At 38.3% G+C, this 22315-nt stretch overlaps 1 protein-coding gene across 5 annotated transcripts in view; it reads left to right on the forward strand.

The window, feature by feature from the left end:
- The window catches only part of map7b (microtubule-associated protein 7b), a 45508-nt gene that overhangs the window by 7873 nt on the left and 15320 nt on the right, over positions 1 to 22315 (forward strand). For 2 of the 5 annotated variants that reach the window (XM_037685829.1, XM_037685830.1), the window contains exons 1-7: positions 1246 to 1457; positions 12902 to 13066; positions 13182 to 13259; positions 15010 to 15173; positions 19752 to 19869; positions 20209 to 20310; positions 22171 to 22281. In XM_037685829.1, coding sequence (XP_037541757.1) covers positions 1292 to 1457; positions 12902 to 13066; positions 13182 to 13259; positions 15010 to 15173; positions 19752 to 19869; positions 20209 to 20310; positions 22171 to 22281 — 904 coding nt within the window. In that variant the 5' untranslated portion in view covers positions 1246 to 1291. Of the gene's footprint in view, positions 1 to 1245; positions 1458 to 12901; positions 13067 to 13181; positions 13260 to 15009; positions 15174 to 19751; positions 19870 to 20208; positions 20311 to 22170; positions 22282 to 22315 lie in introns of those variants that run through there. The other 3 variants (XM_037685831.1, XM_037685833.1, XM_037685832.1) reach the window with 2 other exon arrangements.

Consider the following 22315-nt stretch of genomic DNA (forward strand, 5'->3'; position numbering starts at 1 on the left):
TGTGTGTGTGTGTGTGTGTGTGTGTGTGTGTGTGTGTGTGTGTATATATATATATATATATATATAAAGCATAAATATTGAGTTAAATTACTGCTGGATGCACACCTGGAGCTAGATGCTGCTATTTGCACTTGCAGAATAAAAATTTAACCAACAATATTGTATGAAATTAACAACAAGTCGTAAAGTAGCTTTTTCGTTGTTATTTTTATTTATTCAGTTATTTATTTTTGAAAGGCAGCATCAGTTGAATTTGGTCCGTCCAATCAGAAATGAACTCTTATTTATCCAAACTGATGACTCCAAGAGTTATCTGCATCAGATAATTGTTGATAATTTTTCCACTAACCCCACTTCAAAAGCTCTGAAGTATCTCTTTAAGTTGCAGTTATGGGTGGAGCCATAAACGACGTGCAGTCCTGACACACTTCTACCATCAGGACAGCATCATACTGCATCATTTGGTTACCGTAGGGTTCATAGAAGTGAATTTCTGGCTGTGTTAGTGTTCGTGTCCGTTTCATTAAAGGCTGCCTGTCCTCTGCTCTCACACCTCCACAGCACTGCTGTGGTCGGTGAAACCCATTACTTTGTACCGGCTCACCTTCCACTACTGAAGTCTCGCTGAATATTTCATCAGCTCTGCTGCCCTCTTTTTCCTATGTTTTTTTGTACAGAGGCTGTCTGTGCGATGTGGTTCTCCTGACAAGTTGAAATTGACAGAATAGATGTTGGATGGGGAGAATGGAGGAGGGGTAGGAGAGATTGCAGTAACAGTGCAAACAGCAGACGCAGCATCTTTTTGAGAGTGCCCAAGTCAAAAGGAGCGCAACACTTAGACCTTGACCGAGCCACTCGTATGGATTAAGTCTTCTTTTCTAAGCCACACTCCAAGAGCTCATCCGCATCCTCCGTCTCCTTGCCAGGCGCTGCCATCCCGGGCAGGACGGACAGGGCACAGTGAGCTGCTCTGTCTCTTTCACACTCTTCCTCAGCTCTGCATTGTGCTTTTTTTATTCACTCGTTTTTATCTCTCAGCTTTTTCTACATTTTCCACAAGGATACTTTTTTTTTTTTTTGTAGCCAGATCAAAGTAGCTGTTAGCATCTAGCTTTTAGCTACTTTATCAGAAAGCACAACTTTTATGGGTGAACTGCACTTCCAGAATCCTCTGGCAGGACTCAGAATCCCAGGACCGACCTGAACCGTCTTCTACCTTGATCCACTCTGCAGCTGGGTGGGATGGGCAGAGGTTGGGTGAGTTAGCCAGTGGCTAGCAACAGGGCAGGCGATGCCGGGTAGGAAGGGACAAAAAGGAGAAGGAAGTGGAGGTGGACCTTCCCGAGACAAGTGGATGTTGAGGAAGACGTGCGGCCGTTCTACTTTACAACCACTTTTTACCATAAATGAGGAAGAGGAGGTACAGAGACGGAGGAATGCTTGCAAGAAGAAACCAGGTATGGGAATAAAAAAAAAAAATAGGGAAATTTTACTGAAGTCCTAAGATAATTTATAAAGTTGGTTCCTGTGTGGCTTTTAAGCCATTTTATTTTAGTTATTATTATCAAGGACCAAACGACTTTAAGCAGAACATTGTCCGACTTGTCTCGAGAGTCGCAACTGCTGGTCTAAGTAGAGGTCATAAAATTTAAAGCAGCTACATGTTGTGGGTATTTCTGCAAGTGCTGATTATGATGCTGCTGGTACTAATCAAGTAAACATCTCTGAGTATTTTATCAGTAAAGATGTGTTGGATACCTTATATATTTGCTGCCTTTTGCGATTTGCTCATCTGTTGACACAGTTGAAGCGCAGGGCTGATAATGATGATGATGATGACGATAATGGACAGTTTTGTTTGTGCGAGTACAAATCAGCTGACAATGCACGACAGCGGTTGAGAGCAGTGGTGCAGTCAGCTTCACACGTGGATGAAGTTGTAACGCATTAGTAAGCAGAGCAGTCTGTCAACAGGCCAGCTTAACACTGCAAGTCACAGCAGGTGCAAAGGTGGAAACTTTGACTCGACAGAACGTCAAACGCTCTTCGTATTGCCCTCTAGGAAGAGATTCTTACAGTATAAATCATTAAAGGAGGTGGTGTATTATTCTAAACTGAATCTAGTTCTTATGCTCTTGACATCTTAATACTAATGTCTGTCATGTTTTGGCAGTGTCGAGTGAATTCATTCATATTTATTCAATTTAAGCACAGTTCTGAAAACTGTCCGTAATCTGAGGCTGTAACATTCCCTGAGCCGTGTTAAAAACTGTTTGTGGTGAGTAACCCGACTCAGTCTAAATTAGATTTGCCGTTTCCTTGTGGAGCAAACATTCATGTAACAACTCACTTAAGCCTTTAATAATAGATGAGTAAAGACGGGGAGTTGGAGGGGCTGTGGTGATGGCAGTGAGCTACTGCAGTAATAAATATCAAAGGAGTTTTGTTTTGCCCTCGTCTTTATTTCAGTCATGTCAGCTGTGCATATTTTAGAAAAAATGGCTTAATCTTGTTGGATGAATTGTGTTTGCTACTTTGACTTTTCCCAATTTTTTACAATCCGTCTCTAGTGGAATGATCTTCAATGCTCATGTCACAAATAAACAGACTTTGTCGAAGTTTTAAAGGTATAAGGACCACGATTTGCTACTCCGTGTTTTGGCTGATAGGTTTTGGTTGTTGCATGAACAAACCTGTCTGAAGAAAAGGGCTTCTCATTGACACCCTAATGTCAGTAATAACTTGGAAATTATACTTTGTGGAACAACAAAAGTTATTTGGAGCATCTTGGTAAAAGTGTGTGGGCACATTTTCAATGTTGTAAACACCAGGTCCTGTTAGTCATAGCCTTTTGTGTTGAAATCGGGTACGTCTTCAAGCAGTGTTGCTAAAACTTGTCTGATACTGTGTGTACATTGAATGCATCTTGGGCTACAGTACAAAAAACCCACAATTCTTGCACCTTTTCACCCAGGCCTGAATGCCTGTTCTATAGACTCATAAAAAAGACTAATATCCCTGCCCCCTTTTCCTCTCTGGTGGTTGGAGGTTACAGTTTGGCTTAGCATTAGCAGCAGCTAATCCTCTCAGGCTGCAGGGAAGGAAGGAGTTGCACAGTGTGCTCGCCTGTTACCCACTGGCCTGGACAGCAGAGCTTTAATCGCCAACTCTGACCATTTAATCTGTCTGGCAGTGAATGCAGATAGGTGGGGGGTGGGGAGGGTGTGCACACACAAACACACATACAGAGCACAGGAGACGGGAGGGGCAGATTAAACAGTCACACTCTCTCTGAATCCCAGTCTCCGTCACACACATTCATTTTAAATACATACACACTGATAGAAGTACACATGGACAAAAGGATGGGGGTTGAACAGTCGCCACAACCTGTTTCACGTTTCTCATCAACAACAGGGACACACAGGGTTTCCCCCCCCCCCCCCCCCCAAGTCTGGAATCAAGACCACACTGCTCTAGGTGTCTTTGCCTTTGCATTATTCATCCAAACCACCTATCAGGTCACCTAACTGTGCATGAGCCTCAGGACAGATTTATTTAAGCACTGTTTTGAAACATTAGATTTGAAATTAATATATTGACCTTTTTACATTTACTAATGTGCATGTGTAAAATTTCTAGTACAGTAGTCCCTCATTTATTGCGGGACTTTGGAGCCATGCGCCGCCGCCCCCCCCCCCCCCCGCCCCCCCCGGCGATATGTGAAAAACCTCAAAGTAGAGATACAGTAGGTGAAGTTCAAGTAAACTTTACTGTCATTACCATCTCATGTACCACATGAGATGGAATGAAATGATGTACACAAGTAGTGGTGGTAGTAGTAAGTAGTTTTGGGGTGCATTCACGCCCTGTTTAGTCCGCTTTAATCGAACTCTAGCTTGTTTTCCTAGAAAGTCTGGTTCGTTTGGGGAGGTGTGAACGCACCATTGAACTCTGTCACGGAACAAAAAGTCGAACTCTGGCCCTGGCTAAAACCTAGGTCTCGGTCCAGTAGAAGTGAACTCCAGCGCGGTTCGAGTACAGTGTGAATGTAAACAGAGCGAGCCCCGCTCCGCAGGGTAAACAAACATGCATTTCTCTGACCTCATATGGAGCCGTCAGCTGCCTTGTGTGGAAAAACAATATTCTCCATGGTCTTCTGTCTCATCTTCTGCTCATGTTAAGTCCATTTTTGAAAAATGACAAAATACAACTCGTAAAACTGCTAAAACTTGATGCCACTTCGTTTTTGTTTTTATTTACAAATGAAGAAGAAGAAGACTGTCTTCAGAGGTTTTTGTGTCGTTTCTTTCAGTAGTTCTTGGTGCAGCGCCCCCCACAGGCGAGTGGGGGAATAGGTTGGTTCAACAGGTTGACTCGACTGCACAGTGCAGTGTGAATGCAAACGCTCAAATGTAAACAAAAGCTCATGAATATTGGTCCCGAACCGAGTCTACCGGACTATCAGGTGTGAAAACGACCTAAGTATTTACTGTTGTAGTAGTAGTAGTAATAGTAGCAAGTAATAGTTTATTTAGTATTTTACAGGTATATTGGCATTTTAAATCCTTCCCCACACTCTTGCAATGTTCCTAACAATTTTCTAAACTCTTGAACCTTTTACAAAAATATTAATTTTAAATGGGTAATCACCAGAGAAGATGAAGAAAAGATGAAGAATCAGCTGTCCTTTGATGACTATGAAAGTGATGAAGATGAGATTAAACCAGGGGCTTTGGCTTTGTCCTTCATAATAAATGTGTGAGATGGCATCCTTTTCTAGAACAGGCTCGTTTTGCCCACGTTAAAAACTTGTTCAGACCTGTAGCCCCCCCTTGGAGATCAGAACGTCGTGTCAACCAAGTCTGCTGTCGGCAGACGCAGCCTCTCAGTGCAGAGAAACACTTTTGAATCCAAATCGTTTTTGAAATTTGTTGAACCATCGCTTGCTGGAACTAAATGCAGTGGTTCGGTGGTTGAACCAGGTGGTCGAAAGGTCCAGCTTCGGATTCGTCCCCCCGCTTCTCATTTACATTGCCATGTCTCAGTTCCTCGGTGCTGCTTGCTGCAAGATGACCATACAGTAAAGTTATTTCACCTTTGGTGTTGGTATCCAAAGTGATGGTTTTTTTTTTCAATCATTAATCCACACGGCCAATGCAGCTTCCATCTTTACAACATAGGCGGCCGGCAACATCTGCGTAGGTATGGCCGTCTTAAAATTTGTCCTTAAGTTCCACTTTCTCTTTAATCATCCGTATCTTCCACTGGCGTGTCGGTTCACCGCCAGATACTTTTGAATGCACAGAATGGTTGGGAGCCGTCCAGTTGAAAAAGAGCGGAGGTAAACGAACCTCCTGCCACTAGTGCGTTAGCTACCGTCTTCTGCTGTTGCAGCCAATCAGAGACTGGGTTAAACAGAGCTGATGGTGACTGAGCCAATCAGCGTCCAGGTTATTAAGCATTTTGGTTACAAAGCCTTTCTGGCATTTCTTTTCACCGCCAGAGACTTTTGAACGCATAGAACGCTTAGAAAACATAACGCAGTAGTAACGCTTGAAGTTGAGTTGAAAAAGAGTGAAGGTAAACGGACTGTAACAGCCAATCAGTGGCAGGGAAAACAGCTGACATAACTGAGCCACTCAGCGCCCGGGTTACTAAGTGCAACGCTCCATTTCGTAAAGAGACATGTCATCACATGATTTACACTTTCTTGCGAATCTTACGTTTGTAAAGTTTAATTTTCTTTAAAAAATCTTTTCCGTGTGACGTAAATTAAATTTTGCGTTTGAAAGGCCGGTTCAGCAGTCATGACTCCGCTTTACAAAAATACTGTTAGGCAGAAAACAGCGGCCGGAGGCACCACAGCATTGAATTAAGGGCAATGTAGTCATTATGAGTGATGATTGCAGTACTGTTGGGGGTTGAATGAAATAAAACTACAAAATGGCTTCGCCTATCCGAATGATTATTTTGTCATTAACTTTTTCACGTCCACATGAGTTCAGTACAGTGACATTACTATACAGTCCACAACTGTGTATTAAAAACAATCCAATATATGTACAGTACTGTATGTCCACAAACCGCGATGGAGCGAGGCCGCAAGAGTCGAACCGCAAAGTAGCGAAGAACTACTGTATTCAAAGTCTGTGTTCAGCTCTAATCTTTTGGTCCTTTAAACTTGCTTTTTTTATTGATTTTTTTTTAAATGTACAAACATATTCAGCTACTTTTACTTGGATTTTACATTGTGATAGCAAAATATTCTCAACAAACACTGTTACTGGCAGTCAGGATGACTGCAGACGTGCAGAGCACAGCTAAACATATAAACACTGTTTAGACTAAGTGTATTAAAGAACCAGAAGTAGGCATGATTATGTCTAGACCATAATGTATTGCAATATACTTCCACTGAGCATGCATGTCGGTATCTGTAAAAAGATAATTTGTCTTAGTTTTAGTGTGCATGGGATGTGGGTTCATTTTTAAACTTTATGTTCTGTGAACCCTGGTCTTGTTTTTGTCATGAATCTACTTTTTGTTCAATAAATATGCTTAGTTGTGATGCTAAGTACAAAAGAAGAGAATTCTGAATTCTTTATTTTTTTAAATCTCTTTGTGTTCTGTAAGTATTAGACACTTGTTTGTTGTCATGAATTAGATTGGTCAAACTGAATGAATTTCATAAACAAATGAGAGTTCAGTCTCATTAGTAGAAGGTGAAAACAAAAAAAAAAACACATTTTTGATGAGAATTTTGGTTGTGTGTTTCTGTGGACATTTTATTAGTGATGATTTAGTGTTTGTTCGCAAAACTTCGCTTTGATTACGCGAGAATCTGCTTGAAGTACAACCTATATCGGAATGAGAGGTCACGGGTAACTAAAATGGAATGTCAAGGAGTGTTGAAAAGGACAATATTAGCAAATATGGAAATTTGTTTTATAGATATGTAGAAGCAAAGATAAAGTTTGTATTCCAGAGGTTACCTGGCTGTTTATTAGCAGGTCAGAACTCTAGACAGAGAAGCTCAAGTAAAGAACGTCTCTGATCAGACTTTGAAGTAGAGGTCGTCCAGAGTGAGGTTTTCTTTGACCCAAAAGAATGTGGTCGATACACAACACCAGTCTTTATTTAATTATTTGATCAACACATTTTTTTAATTTGATAAAAAACAATACTTGGAAATATGTCTACTCCTAAATATAATCACTCGCTTTATGAAAATTAATTCTGGGCTAAAGTAAGCTGGTTGTAGCAGCAGCGGCTGCTACTTGGTAATTAAACATGTCCAGGTTTGATTGGTGTAATTTTTAGTGCCCGATTAAAATCTATTTCTACAATGAAGTTGTACTGCTCAAAAATGAAGAGCTTCTTGTTGCTCTGCTTTTTAATCCAAATTTATAGACGCATGCCCTCACGTTTAGTTTTTACTTTATGTAATTATCGCATGTAAAGAAAAATATGTTTTGCCCTTGGACACAGTTTTCCGAGATTTATTAACTTCGCACAATTGCTGAGTGTAAAGAACTGCCATACTTTTAAAAAAAAAAAATTAATATATGTTACAGCCACAGATGACAACAGTGAGAGACTCTTGAAGGGGTTTGGTTATTACAGATGTTGCTGATTTGGTTAAACGCTCAGAAATTGAGTTTCTGGGAAGCTCTAGCATAGCAAAGTTATTTCTCAAGTACCGTATTGTCCGCCGTACACGTTGCACTGCCCTCTAAGTCGCATCAGTCCATATTTATCTAATAAAGGGGAAAAATCCATAAATACGTTGCATCTATTATGCGTCACCGCTGACGTGTTGCGTTTGTTAAGCGTCACCGCTGACGACCTGGAAATGTGGGCCGAACCTGGAAATGTGGGCCGGTGATGTGCCAAAAATCGATTGACTGTCAAATGACGGCCGCGGGAGCGTGCACAGGAAGACTTTAGTAAGAATTTAACAAGATTAACACTTAAAAACAATTATTTGTTTGCTAGAAATTATAATAACGGTGTGTTTAACTATTTAAAAAAAAAAAAAAAGCACTTTAATGGTCAAATCAGCTGAATTTCAAAAATAGTTTTGCTGCCTCGGTGCTGCGAAGTGTGCACGCGCAGATGGACGAGCCGCTGCATTTCTTTAAAATTTAACAAAATAACCACCTAAAAGAAACATTTGTTTGCTCGAAATTATAGCAAAGGTGTCTCGGTCTAACCTTTGCTTAATAAATGCACTTTAATGGTCAAATTAGCTGCGTTTCGCCGGGGCGGTGCAGCTGTTTTGACGGTTCCAAGCAGCGAGCAAGATGAACCATGAAGTTGTGATGGTGGTCGTGAAGCTGACAACCAAACTGTTCTGCATTTAAAGCTTCGTTCATCGTTTGATAACACGACCGTAGATATGAGCAACATGACGGTGGACTTTAGAGGTTCGAGCCCAATCAGTGGGTGGAAATAAAGATTTGAAAGTTAAATTTCTCGGATGCCCGAATGCGGCGTAAAATGAAATGTAAAGTTTGTGAGTTTAAAGTGACTTTAGACACAGCTAATATGTACTTTAAAGTACAAATCATAAAAAAGTGTTCTCTTAAAACATAAATGTATTATAAAATGATGCTGTAAATATTTAGCTGCAGGGAGCAGTCTTAGCCACGATAAATAGATCTTTTATTTGAGGAAAATTATTTAGGAGTGGAGTACTCAGCCCCTGTCAGGCTTTTGTTAATATAACAATACCCATTATAAGCACATCCACCTGAGGCTGCAGACCTGTAGGTGCTTGTGTACACACCTCTACATTTGTCCCGTAGACCGAGACATCCAATACTTTGTCGGCTATGACCTCATGTATTCTTCCAGCTTTTGTATGTCACTGTAAAACAAGGGGATCTGTTTTGGGTGGAGACGACAAGAACAGTTTGGGTACAACATGTCAGAAGCTTGGAATGATGCAAGAAAGAACAAATCTGGAGTTTGGAAAACAGAACGTCATCACCCCATCATAGATACCTCGCTGTTAGCTTAAGATATGAAAACTGTACTTTGCTCCTCGTTCACATTCCTGTCATTAATTACCAGACGAGCCAACAATGTCGCTGAAGTAAAGACGGGAGTAAGAAGAAGTAAAGACTGGTAGAACAGAGTCCGAGTTCACAGACCTTGTCAGGACCAGTAGTCCCATTCCAAATACAATAGAACATGATTTTTTGGTTAGGTTTAGGACTTGGGTACGAATTTATTTTAGGTTAGGGGATGTACTGATACTGGAGGTTTATGGTCGGGTCTAGGCTACAGAAATGAATGATGGTCAAACCAATGTCTTAACAGAAATACAAATTTGTGTTCGTGTGTCTGTTGGCCATGTATCTCATGTACTAGTAAACAAATTTTATTAAAACTCAGAGGAAGTAAATATTGAATGTACATTTACAACGCCTTACCTCAAACCTGTTCAAGACGACTGCCTCGGCTAATTTGCTTCAGCCAACGGTAAAATGGCTATGAATCTGTTGTTTTTACAGATATTAAACTAAAATTTGGTGCGTCAGAAACTGTGACTCGTCCCCAACACATACTTTAAGCTTTAACAGATATTTACCTTTTTGATTAAACTGATGTGCAAGATGGCAGTTGGTATGCAGAAATAATTTTTCTGATATTTTTTTGTCTTGGATGTTTTTGGACATCTGTATCTCTAACATTTATTCCTGTTTTTATTGGTTGATGCAAACGTAAGCTCAGCTATGTCAGCTCATAGTTGATTGTCTCCTTGACTATTTAAGCATTCATTCCTGCTTTCAAAAAGCATCATCCTTTTCTTCTCTTGTGCCTCTTCATCAGGGTTTATATAAAGCTTAATATCCATAAGGCTGACCTGAAAGTGCTGAGTCACCCTGAGCCTGATAGGTCCATTAATCAATAGCCCAGGCCTGAGGAGAAAACACTGCAGCAGCTCAGTGACGACGTGTAATAATACAAGGTACAGTTAGTGTACAGTGTTTTACCTCGTGGGTTTCCTGTCAAGCTGCACTGCAGAATGCAGTAAAGACAACATGCACTCGCACATATGTTTTTAATTCCTCACCTCCGGCACCTAATATACATTAGAACTTTGTATTTACATTGCATCGTTTTGATTTTTTTTACATATCACATATCTACAAATGTACATCATTAATGCACAAACACTCTTTACAGACCAATAATATTTTGTCAAGACTTAATTTAGACGGCACCAGTAAAACGGTAGAAGCCAGCTTTGCATGAACTGATCAGACAGCACTGCCGTTTTCTGACACAAGGATTTTTGTACAATTTTGATTTTTGCCAGTCACACACAGACACGCCGTCATTTTCAATAGAGAATCTGTAGCAAAAATCTGTCACAGGTTGTAATGTTTCAAAAGTTTCCAGCTCACTCTTCGTCTGAATGATCTTTAAATATTCCAGCTTTTGTCCCACTGCTAGCCCAGCAGGCTATAAGCTTAATCACATGCTCTGATAGTTTCACAAGGTCTTATCAAGAAAAACTGTCCATGGCTGACAAAATCCATCCAGTTTGCTGTGCAAGAATGTGCATATTCCCTTCTTGTGCATTTACATTAAGCCAGCTGTATGCAAGTATAATTAAAACTGATAAATGTAAAGAAAAACTGTTATTAACTGGACGGTTTATTGTTTGCATTTGTCATTACATTTACACTTTAACTTAAATTGGCTGCTCTGTGCATCCTGTGTGCAAATGTCATGTACAGTTTTAGAGTTTTCAGGGTTAAGATACGATTGACCGATGTCTTAAATTTCACACTTTGTTTTGTCCAGACAACAAAGAATAATCTCACAGTTAGTGGAGTTGGTTTTAAAGCACGCCTCGCCAGAACGCTGCATCATACGTATTATATTTTAATATTCCAAAAGTTAGACTAGAACGTTGTAGGCCATGAACTGAGGTCTGATAATGTTTTCAGTTAACTCAGATCTGTAGTAATCTGCAGCCGGACGTTTATAATAATACAATAAAATAAAAGCATGTTCAATCTGAACAATATCGAACAGTCTCAATAACACTTCACATTTTTCTGTGTCAAAATCTAACATTCAAATTTTAATCATTTACGTAGAGGCTTTTTTGAATACGTCATAAATGTGGATTTTAGGCAAATTTTCCTGAACTAGTAGGAACCTGCTGATCAAACGGGCACAAAGTTAAACCGTTATCTTTTAGAAGCTTTACATACCTGCAGGTTGTTATGGAGATAAAGTCTGCTCCACTGCAGTCACACATTACCTTACATATTTATAGTCTTAAGCTCTGCCTCTGCTGTTCATACATGCATGTATGTATTAATTTGTTTAATTTCTTCCTTATGTTGTTTGTGTGAACTTTTCAGGTCTGGTACTTGTGTACAGCTTCACATCCTACTCAGGCTTTAGCAGCAAGTTTTACTTTTTCACTTTAATTAGATGCTTTCATCCCGTTATTTTTCTTCTCACTAATTACTTTTTTTTCTTCATGGGAGTTTCTCTTGACACTGTCTAAATGAGGCAAATCTTAACACCAGTGACTCTTTTTTTATTTCACTTTTATTTTCTCCTTGATTTTGTGTCACAAGGTCAGGATCCTGTGACGTTGTTGCATAAGACTCGAGGCAAAGTTTGTGTATTTATTTATAAACTGTTCTATAATAACGTCAAACGTCTGTCAAATTCACTCTTGAGCGTTCATAAAGTATTATTACTAAAGGTAACTATTAGTTTGTATTTAGTGTAACTAATAAATGAACTGCAGAAAGGACAAGTTTTGGAGTGTTTATTTGAAATAAAATGAGGAATTGTGTAGAAAACAGTTTTAATTTTCACACTGTGATTATGTGAGCTGATCTTACAGTCCATCCTTGACTTTGACTGGTTAAAGTTCGGCTGTTTAAATGTGTGTTCTGTCTTGGGCTTGTGAAAAATATAACGTCAATGCAGCAAAGTTGTGAGATGAACCTTTCCAAAATATATAAGTTTATCACTGAACTGCATTCACAAGGGAGTCTATAGAATGTCTTGCAACGATCACATTGCTTTTCAGTTGCAGAGATGTGCAGTCCTGTCACTTGAATTTTTTTTGTGAGCATGACAGAAAACATCCGAGGCTAATGTCCAGGTAAAGGCCACCAAAAACAAACTCAAAGCTGTCCATCTTCATTTAAAAAGTGCACTACAGTAGATTAAATCAAAATATGGAGGGGAAGGGGGGGTCAAATTTGGTTCAAAATGAACCGAGATGGCTATGATGTGGGCAATAAAATAAAAAATATGCAAGGCCAAGAATGTAATTTTGCTATTTGCTCACATAAAAATAGTCTGATTGTCAAAACCTGGCTGATTAAAACACGACCACACGACTCGCTGATCATTTGCACACAGTGGGACTTCAACAAGCAACTTGATGGGAAGGGAGTTTTTCCTTTCCACTGTTGCCAGTGTGCTTGCTCAGGATGGGAGACTGTGATGAAGTGGATTCAACACAATCTGTTTGCTTCCTTAGATAAATATCTTTTACTAATGGGCTTTTATAAAGTATGTGAATGTTTCTGTTCAGTGCTCTGAGACGACATCTGTTGTGATTTGGCGCTAGATGAACTGAATTCAACTGAATTAATTTTTTCTCCAAAATTTAACCACAACTTAAGATTACAACTTGTCTTTATGGTACATTTATAGATGCACTGCAGCATCTTCCTGTTGTTGAACAAGCTTGTTTTGGAAACTTTTTGTAATAACTGTCTGGTTATACTTTTCTTTTTGGATGAGGAGTCAAGAAAATGTTATATTTGAGTGATGGGCTCTGGCTTCTTGAATTATTATTATTATTATTTTTTTCACTTTTGTTTTGTGACATTTTTTTTGTCAGCGTCCTTCTCTCAGTATCAGTCTGAGGATGGTGAAGCATCTACAATCACCCGCCCCAGCTCCTCAGGCTCCGGGCAGACCTACACCCCCACAGGGACACCTGTCCCCGCTCTCAACCGCACCAGCGCCAGCAAAAGCACAAGTAATTATGCTGCAACCAAAACAGGTAAATCATTGAAAAATAAACACACAACTAGAGTATCTGCAGTTTTCCGGTTGGTTCTTTCTCTCCACGTGCTCTTGGAGCGGCTGATGTTTGTGTTAAACTGTTTGTGCTGCAGACTCGTTGCTCTTCAACAAGATTGACGAGAGACAGAGGTTGGCCCGCGAGCGCAGGGAGGAGCGTGAGAAACAAAACGGTGAGCATTCTTTAATCTCTCGGTTCACTTGGAGTCTCTGGAGAACTGATGTGTAACAGAGCTTTAAATGAATCCCTCACTTTCTTGTTTGCTTCCCGCTTTCTCCCCCAACACATTGTGGCTGGAATGATTTGGTAGCTGTGGTGAAGTGCTGGTTTCCCTGGGCGTTAATAAAGTCCAAGTCAAAGCCAGGCACCCTGTTGCTGTGGATTTTATGTTGCATAAAAGGACAGGTTGTAGAAAGGCTGGTGTTTTGGGTATGTGTTTTTATAAGTTTGTTCCTAGAGGAGATTTAGACAAATAAAGGCTGCTTGTTTGTTTTGCAGGTGTTTTAATCCTGATCGTGTTTTACTGAAGTCAATCAGTCTGGCTCCATCAAAGGAGCTCCGAGATTTGTTTTGTTGAGCGCTCCAGTTGGTCACATGCTGCGACCCCTCACATGCCTGTGTAAACTGACTAATGCACGTAAACTAGAAAAATTGCATTTCCTGCAAAAATGCAGTTTGAATTCTTATTGCTGAAGAACTTGCTGAAAAGCAGCTGAAATTAGCTTAAAAAAAATACTGAAATGTAGCTGAAATTAAAAGAACAAGCCTTAATTAGCAGAAGAAAGCAGAAAGACCACGTTTGCTGAATTGGATGTAAATTATCAGAAAGAGCACAAAAATTAGAAAATTAGCTATAGAAACTGATATTAGCAAAAAAATAGCTGAAAATTAGCTGAAAAGGCAGAAAGAAGCTTAAACTACCAGAAGGAAGTAGCTGAAATGAGCTAAAAAAAAATGTGGAATTAGCTGAAAAGGCTAAAATTGGCATGAAAACAGCTGAAATAGCAGAAAAAGCTGAAGTTTCCATATAGAAGATAATTAGGTTGAAAGTAGCAAACATTACCATGAAAATTTTGAATTTATCTGAAAACAGCTGAAATTGGCATTAAAAATGCTAAAAAGGTAGCTGAAAAGTTAGAACAAGCTTAAATTAGCAGAAAGAAAGCAGAAAAAAGTTTGCCCAGTTAGACTGAAAGAAGCAGAAATGAGCACAAAAAGCAGAAATTATCTGAAAAAAGCTGAAATTAGCAACAAAAAAAACCTGCTGAAAAGCAGAGGCTTAAATTAGCAGAAAGTAGAGAGAGCACATTTTTGCTGATTTAGGCTGAAAATTTTTGAAATGAGTGCAAAAAAATGTGGAATTAGCTGAAAATGCTAAAATTAGCATAAAACCGCTAATAGTAGCTGAAATAGCAGAAAAAGCTGAAACTAGCAGAAATAAGCTGAAATTAGCAGAAGAAGATGGAAGAAGCACAAAAATGTTGTAGTTGGCAGCAATAATATGAAAGGAGCACAAAACAGCTGAAATTTGCTGAAAGTAGCTGAAAAAAGTTTAAATTTGCACAATGAAGATGAAAGAAGCTGAACCAGAACAAAATGTGAAAGGAGCAGTAAAAGCTTGTAAACAGACCTAAAGACTTGAAGGATGTAAAATGAACTCAGTTCATTTTCAATGAGACAAAAATGGCAGAAAATGCTAAATATTTTAAAAAGCAAAAGTTGCACCAATACCAAAAGTCATAGCAGGATTGTCCTGAATGAGTTGATATATGAATTGATGAAATAGCTTGAAAACTGGGGGGACAAGGATCACGCCGAACAATGTACAGAAGAAAAATGGATTTCAATAGTGTGAATGCTTCATAAGCGTTCACATAATAATCAAAACAATATCTCTTGTGTGTTTTATGTGCATGCTTCAGCTGTGAAGGAGGCCCAGTGGCAGGCACGTGAGGAGCGAGCCAGGCAGCACTATGAGAAGCAGCTGGAGGAGAGGAGGAAAAGGCTGGAGGAGCAGCGGGTGAAGGAGGATAAAAGACGAACTGCCGTGGAGGAGAAACGACGGCAAAAACTGGAGGAGGATCGGGTACTTTTTCCTCACACGTTCTGTGTAACAACACTGAGAATAGATAGGCTTGAGCAGTTATGCTACAAATTAAAAACCAAAATGACAGAACAGATGTGGAGAATATTTTGGAACCGTTTCCATTTGAAACGGTCAAAGTTGCATGTTTTATTGGTCATGAAAACATGCCTTGATATTCTTAATAAACAGCTTCTAAACATCTTCTAAACCATAAATCAATAATACGACTGGTTAACCCTCCTGTTATGTTCGTTTCTGAGGTAAAGCAATAATGTTCGTGGGTCAATTTGACCCGCAACATAACAGGAGGGTTAAGAAAACTCGTTTTTTAAACTGTTACATGTCTTGGCAGTGATGTCATTCAGCATCATTTACAGAATGATGTTTCCTTATTTTATTAACTTATATTTAATCAGGCAAATCCCTTCTTTTAGAGGGGAAAAAATCAAATATATTCAGCCTACAGTTAGGTTATTGATTGTAACTGATTGTACATGGTACTCTCTTAGCACACTTAATAAAGTTTTAAGGAATGTTTGGGGAAATGACCAACTTGAGGGCAAAACACAGGTGGGGTATGGCGTGCACGCCACAGATTATGCCTCCATGTTTTTCATTGATGACTCACACCTGCAGCAGCTGCTGACCAACGCCCTGCACCACTCTATTTTCAACCATTCGTGAAGTTATACTTTTTTCTTTGTACCCTCCTGTCTTGGTCATCTTGGTTCTTGTTGCAGTTCTTCCTCTTCAATTCTTTTTTGCTTGTTTGTTTGTTTACTTGTGGCACCGTTTCAAATCGAAAGTATAAATATGGACAAGGAAAGATTAATTTCTGGGGTTGAGAATTATGTGAGGATACATGACCCAAACGTGACCCAAAACCTGGTCAAAACAAGGAGAAAGTCAAAAACAAGGCAAGGCCATTTTATTTATATTGCACCTTTCATGGTACATGAATTCATGGTAATTCAGTGTGCTTCACATGAAAAACAAGAAACAAAATTGATCAAACAAAAGAAAAAATGGTAAAAGCAGAAATACAAAACCATATTTAGCTAATTTTAAAAACATGGAAAAGATCTTAATCATAAGCCTGAGAAACAAGAAAAAAATTAACCTCGATATAAAAATACTCACATTTGAGGCAAGCTTCAGATCTGTTGGCAGTTTATTTCATATTGTGTGTGGCTTAACAGCTAAAAGCTGCTTCCTCATGTTTGGCTCGACTATTTGACCTGTGCCTGTATATCTCAGAGCCCTAGTTCATATAAACATTTCACTAATACAGTATATTCTGGTCTCAAACTATTAAGTGATTTAAATACCAGCAGTATAAATTTAAAATATGTTTTGTTGCTGACTGGGAGCCAGTGTAAAGATTTTAAAACTGGGATTATATGCTCAGATCTCTTAGTTCTGGTCAGAGCCTGAGCTGCAGCATTTTAAATGAGCTGTAACTGTTTGTTTTTTGGGAGAGTCCAGTTACAAGACTGTTGCAATAATCTGGTCTCCTGGATATAACCACATAAATGAGCTTCTCCTGGTCTGGTTGGGATGTTAAACGTCTTAGTGTAGATAAGTTTTTATACTGATAAACGCTGTTTTGGTGATGGATATGACCAAAAGTCAGACAATAATCTTGCAGCACACCAAGATTTTGTAGTTGAACTTTGACTTGATCAGTGAGTCAAGGTGTTTACTAACGGCAGTTCTCTTTTCTTTAGCACAGTGATCTCAGTTTTGTTGTAATTCAATTGGAGGAAGTTTTGATTCATCCAGTTATTTATTTGCACTCACATACAGTAACTTGAACTGTTGTCATTTGGGAACAATGCTAAATATAGCTGTGTGTCATCTGCATATCTGTGATAGCCAACATTAAATTTCTGTGGACTTGCCTAATCGTAGCATATACAGGCTAGACAAAAGGTGTCCTAGAACTGACCCTTGAGGAACCCCGCATATAAAAGTAATTTGTTCCAACTTATAACTTCCTGTAATCACAAAATATTTCCGCTCTTCCAAGTAGGACTTGAACCTAGCAGCACCATATTGTTGAGCATTTTTTATTTTAGAATGTTGTTTTTAAAAAAAAGATAAAACAATCAACGTTTAAGAACTTTAATTTTTTTCTTTCAACAGTTTGAAGCAAACAAACATTATAAAAAAAAAATTAAGCATGTAAACATTATTAAATGTCATAATTAAATGTAAAAGGAATACACATGCCCATGGGCACTGAGTCGTAACTGGTTAATAAACAGAAATCTCAGTTATAGAATTTTTTATTTTTTTATATATTTGTTGACTTCATTTATTTAGTTTTAAGTGTTATAATGTACATATTTACACAAACACCACTACACCATGGTAAAATTTGAAATTAATGTAAATAAAAATCAGATTAAATTATTTTTGTGTTACTCTAAGCCTATAAGCGTCCTTAAGATAGTCCTTACCATGTGTGCTGGTTTTAAAATGAAATTCATTAATGTATAAAATTAAACTTTAAATGTATGCATTTTGGGTCACTTTATGTTCAAATAGGGTCAGTCATGGTTTTATAAATAAGATAATGACAACCAGTGGCTTAACTCAAAACTTAACCTTTAGTTTATAAACTAATGGCTTGCTTAAAGATCACTTCTTCCATTTCTTGTGTACACTCTTCACTTAGAATGCACAAACTGTTATTTTCAAACCAAACTATAACATCATCATGCAAACCCAACTGGACTCTGTTATGGTATTCTGTGTTTTTGAGAATACATTTAAGAAACTTTGAGCGTAATTAAATACTGATGGCATTGCTACATTTCATTAAATACTATTCCTGCAAGCTCAGGGTGGAGTTACAATTATCTTGCATATTCCTTAAAGACATTTTCAACTTTTTCTGTCATGTGGTGATAAAACTGGTTTACACTGTGATACTGTACCATACCAGCTTTTTTATAAAGCACTTTAAGCAACACAAGACCAAAATGCAGTAGATACAGTCAATAAAACACAACAGCAGTCACAATTTCACAATACATAATAAAAGCCTTAAAAGCAAATCAAAACAACTTTATAAAAACACACACACACAGATCAGTCAATTAATTAAAATAAAATAAAACTATGAAAATTGCATTTCCTGCAAAAATGCAGTGTGAATGCTTATTACAGAAGAACTTGCTGGAAAATTGTGGAAATGAGCTAAAAACATGCTGAAAAGTAGCTGAGATTAAAGAACAAGACTGAATTAGTAGAAGCAGAAAGAACACATATTTACTGAATTAGGTTTAACTACACATAAATTAGCAGAAAAATTAGGAAATCAGCTATAACAAGCTAAAATTAGCAAAACCCACGGAAGAAAGCAAGAAGGAAGTGGAAAGAACTGAAATGAGCTAACAAAGTGAAATTAGCTGAAAAAGCTAAAATTTGCCAAAAAATGGCTAAATAGTAGCTGAAATGGCAAAAAAAAAAAAAAGATGAAACTAGCTGAAGCTGAAAGAAGCATAACAAGCTGAAATTGGCAGAAAGAAGTTAATTGGGCAAAAAGTAGAAGAAATTAACACAAAATACTTGGAAGTAATCTGAAAACAGCTGAAATTAGATAAAAATTGTAAAAAGGGTAGCTAAAATTGTAGAACAAGCTTAAATTAGCAGAAGAAAGCAAAAAGAACACATTTACCCAATTATGCTGAAAGTAGCAGAAGTGAGCAAAGTGGAAATGATGTAGAAAAAGCTGAAATTAGAAAAAAAAAACAGCTGTAAAGTAGCTAAAAAGCAGAAAGAAGCTTAAATTACAAGAAGTGGAGAAGTTTTGCTGAATTAGGCTAGAAAAAGTTGAAATGAGTGCACGGAATGTGGAATTAGTTGAAAAAGCTTAAATAAGCATAAAACAGCTAACTAGGAGCTGAAATAGTGGAAAAAGCTGAAACTTGCAAAAATGAGCTGAAAGGAGCATAACAAGCTGAAAATAGTTAAAAGTACAAACATGTTGTAGTTAGCAGAAAAAACTTGAAAGGAGCACAAAATAGCTGAAAGTAGCTGAAAAAAGTTAAAATTTGTACAAGGAAGCTGAAAGAAACTGAAATAGTACAAAATGTGAAAGGGGGTGAAACGTTGTAAACAGATCTAAAAATATGAAGGATGTAAAATGAGCTCAATTCTTTTTCTACGAGTTAAAAAAATGGTAGAAAAGGCTAAATATTTCAAAAAGCTAAAGTTGCACCAATACCAAAAGTCATAGCAGGATTATCCTGAAAGAGCTGAACATTTTAATACGATTTGTTGAAATGGCACAAAAATTGTGGAACGAGAGTGATGCAGAAAAATGTACGGAACAAAAATGGATGTTTCATGAACATCCACACAACTAAAAATCAACATTTCAGATGGTGTTGAAAGCCAAGGAGAAGACTGGACTTTAGGAAGTGATTTAAAAACAGGCAGGGAAGAGGCCTCTGATACCGGCTAAACCAAACTCACCGTGCTTATTTGTAGAACCGAGAAAATGCTCCAGTCTTTGGCACGTCACGTGGCTGCTTCCTGATTCTGATGATCGTCTTGTTTTGTCTGAAGGTGCGTCACGAGGCGGTGATTCGTCGCACGCTGGAGAGGAGCCAGAAAACCAAACCGAAGCAAAACCGCTGGTCTTGGGGAGGAGCACTGCACACAAACACTCCCAGCACAGCAGCCGGTACTTTTAACTGTGTTTAACTAAGCAGTTCCTGCACAAACACTCTGAACTCTCCCAGAGGCTTTTTTATTACTTTCAGCACATCTGCAGCGCCTCATGCTGTGTGAGACATCTCCCTGATGTTCGTCTAATATTGAGTTATATAAAAACGTGTCTACCTGCCTCTGTGTGTCAAAAATGTTCTGCCATGTTTATTTATTTTCAGATCAGCTGCCTTCTCTTGTTACTACTTACACCTTTCTCCACCTCTTCTTCTTTTTCTCTCCTCTTCATTCTTAAATTCTGCCTCTTCCTGGCCTTTTTGTTTCTCTGCTTTTGTTCTCTTCCCTCCTGATTCAGGTTTTGTCGAGTCTGCTTTCCTCTATCCGCTCGACCTTGCTGGGCTGGAGCACATTCAGGGTGCTTTCAGTCTCTACCACAGATACGGAATGACCTCGCAATGTGAATATCATCGTTAGCTGGCCGGCGTTAGAACGCTAGCAGTGGGACTGTACCTTAGCTCAGTGTGTCGTGTCAGTTTAGACCATGAGTGGCATGGTTAGTGTTTTTGATCTGCGTATTACGGTGGCCCTGAGGTGTAAATGAACATTTAAATAAATGGAACTGCATAAAGCCAAACCGGGGGTGACGGGTATTTTAGAGCAACAAGGTGCAGTTTACCCAGGGACTCAAATTATTTTTTAATAATTTAAGCATAAAAAATAAGTTGATATCATAAAAGAATCATTGGATGAGAACTATTATGAATAGTACCGTATTTTTGCTGTATTGTGTTTTTTTTTCTCTCATAATTTTCATGCCCTGCGACGTAACGAAGCGTATTTATGGATTTTTTCCCCCATATTTATAAACCAATTTTTGGCTGAGATATGACCGTTTTCATTCATTCTGACTGAAAATATTGAACACTACCATTTTTCAGCCGCTGGATGGAACCAGTGTTGAAGGCATGCTGTTGTATCATTTAATAGGTAAACGTGGCTATAATGACAAATTCAAAAGTTCAAGACAAAAACAACTGGACTTTATTTATTATACTTTATTATTTTTGTCTTGAACTTTTTTGAATTTACCATGTCCTGGATGACTGAGAATCTTCACCAGCTATTAATGACACAATCGGCCGTAGACTTCCACCTTCGTTCTGCTCGCTGCCTGGAGCAGCCGTCATCAGCTTCATTTCGCTGCACCACCCCGGCAAAACGCATCTAATTTGACCATTAAAGTGCATTTATTTAGTAAAAGTTCAACTGAGACACCTTTTCTATAATTTCGAGCAAACAAATAAATGTTTTAGGTGCTTTTCTTGTTAACTTTTGAAGAAACGAGCAACGTTCCTCCTTCCTCTGTTTCCTTCCTCTGTGCGCTCCCAGAACACCGAGGCAGTGAATACTTCTGAAATACAGCTGATTTGACCGTAAAGTCCTTTTATTAAGCAAATGTTAGACTGATGCACAACTTTACTATAAAGTCGAGCAAACAAATAATTGTTTTTAAGCATTAATCTTGTTAAATTTTTGTTAAAGTCCTCCCGTGCACACTCCCACGGCTGCCGTTTGACAGCCAGTCGGTTTTTGGCACAACACCGGTCCACATTTCTGGGTTTTCTGATGTTTACAGCGGAAAATACGGTACTATTAACAAATTATTTTAAAAATGACTTTTTATTTTTTAGAATTGTAATTTAATTTCAGGAAGCATGAAAGGGGTGCATGACATTAAACCCAAGTTGCAATTAAAATTAGATTTAATTATTAAATAAATTAATCTTGTGCACATATGGTTGTGTTTTATGGTAGAGGGGAGTCAAACGTACAAGATGAGATTAATAAAATAAATACTAGCCCACCTTTAAACAAAATATACCACATTATGGCATGGGGACTCAAAAGGCACTGAATAGTAACCCTATTGTACATGGTTCCGTTTTATGTTGTTAATAAAGTAAAAATAAATATATTAACCCATAAAAAAAGAAGAAAAAAAAAGCACCACTTCCGGTTTGGCTTAATGTAATTCTGTTTTTTCAAATGTTGTTCATTTACACGGCAGGGCCACCATAGCACATAGCAGTCCAAGTGGAAGTTGTATCCTAAAGTGAACCATATCAATTAGAAATGACTAAAGACCCATTTACCACTAACTCATTCCCAAATATTTTTAGATTTATTTTATAGGAGCTAACACTTTCCCCTCCATCTAACCTGAATTAACCAAAGTAGAGAAACCTTTTTAGAGTACTGGCTCCTGTAAATCTTCCTTTTGCACATCATTGATTTATTCCTGTGATTTTGATCCTAGATGCCAATAGAAGGTCTGTGTCCACCATGAATTTAACCAAACATCCAGACCCCATCATTACCAAGCGCCTCTCCTGCTCCTCCGCAACGCTCCTTCACTCACCAGACCGAGGTAAAAACAGACAATAAGATGATCCTATTAATTC

The sequence above is a fragment of the Nematolebias whitei genome, chromosome 12, assembly GCF_014905685.2.
Source record: "Nematolebias whitei isolate Nwh7 chromosome 12, NemWhi1, whole genome shotgun sequence".
Lineage (NCBI taxonomy): Eukaryota > Metazoa > Chordata > Actinopteri > Cyprinodontiformes > Rivulidae > Nematolebias > Nematolebias whitei.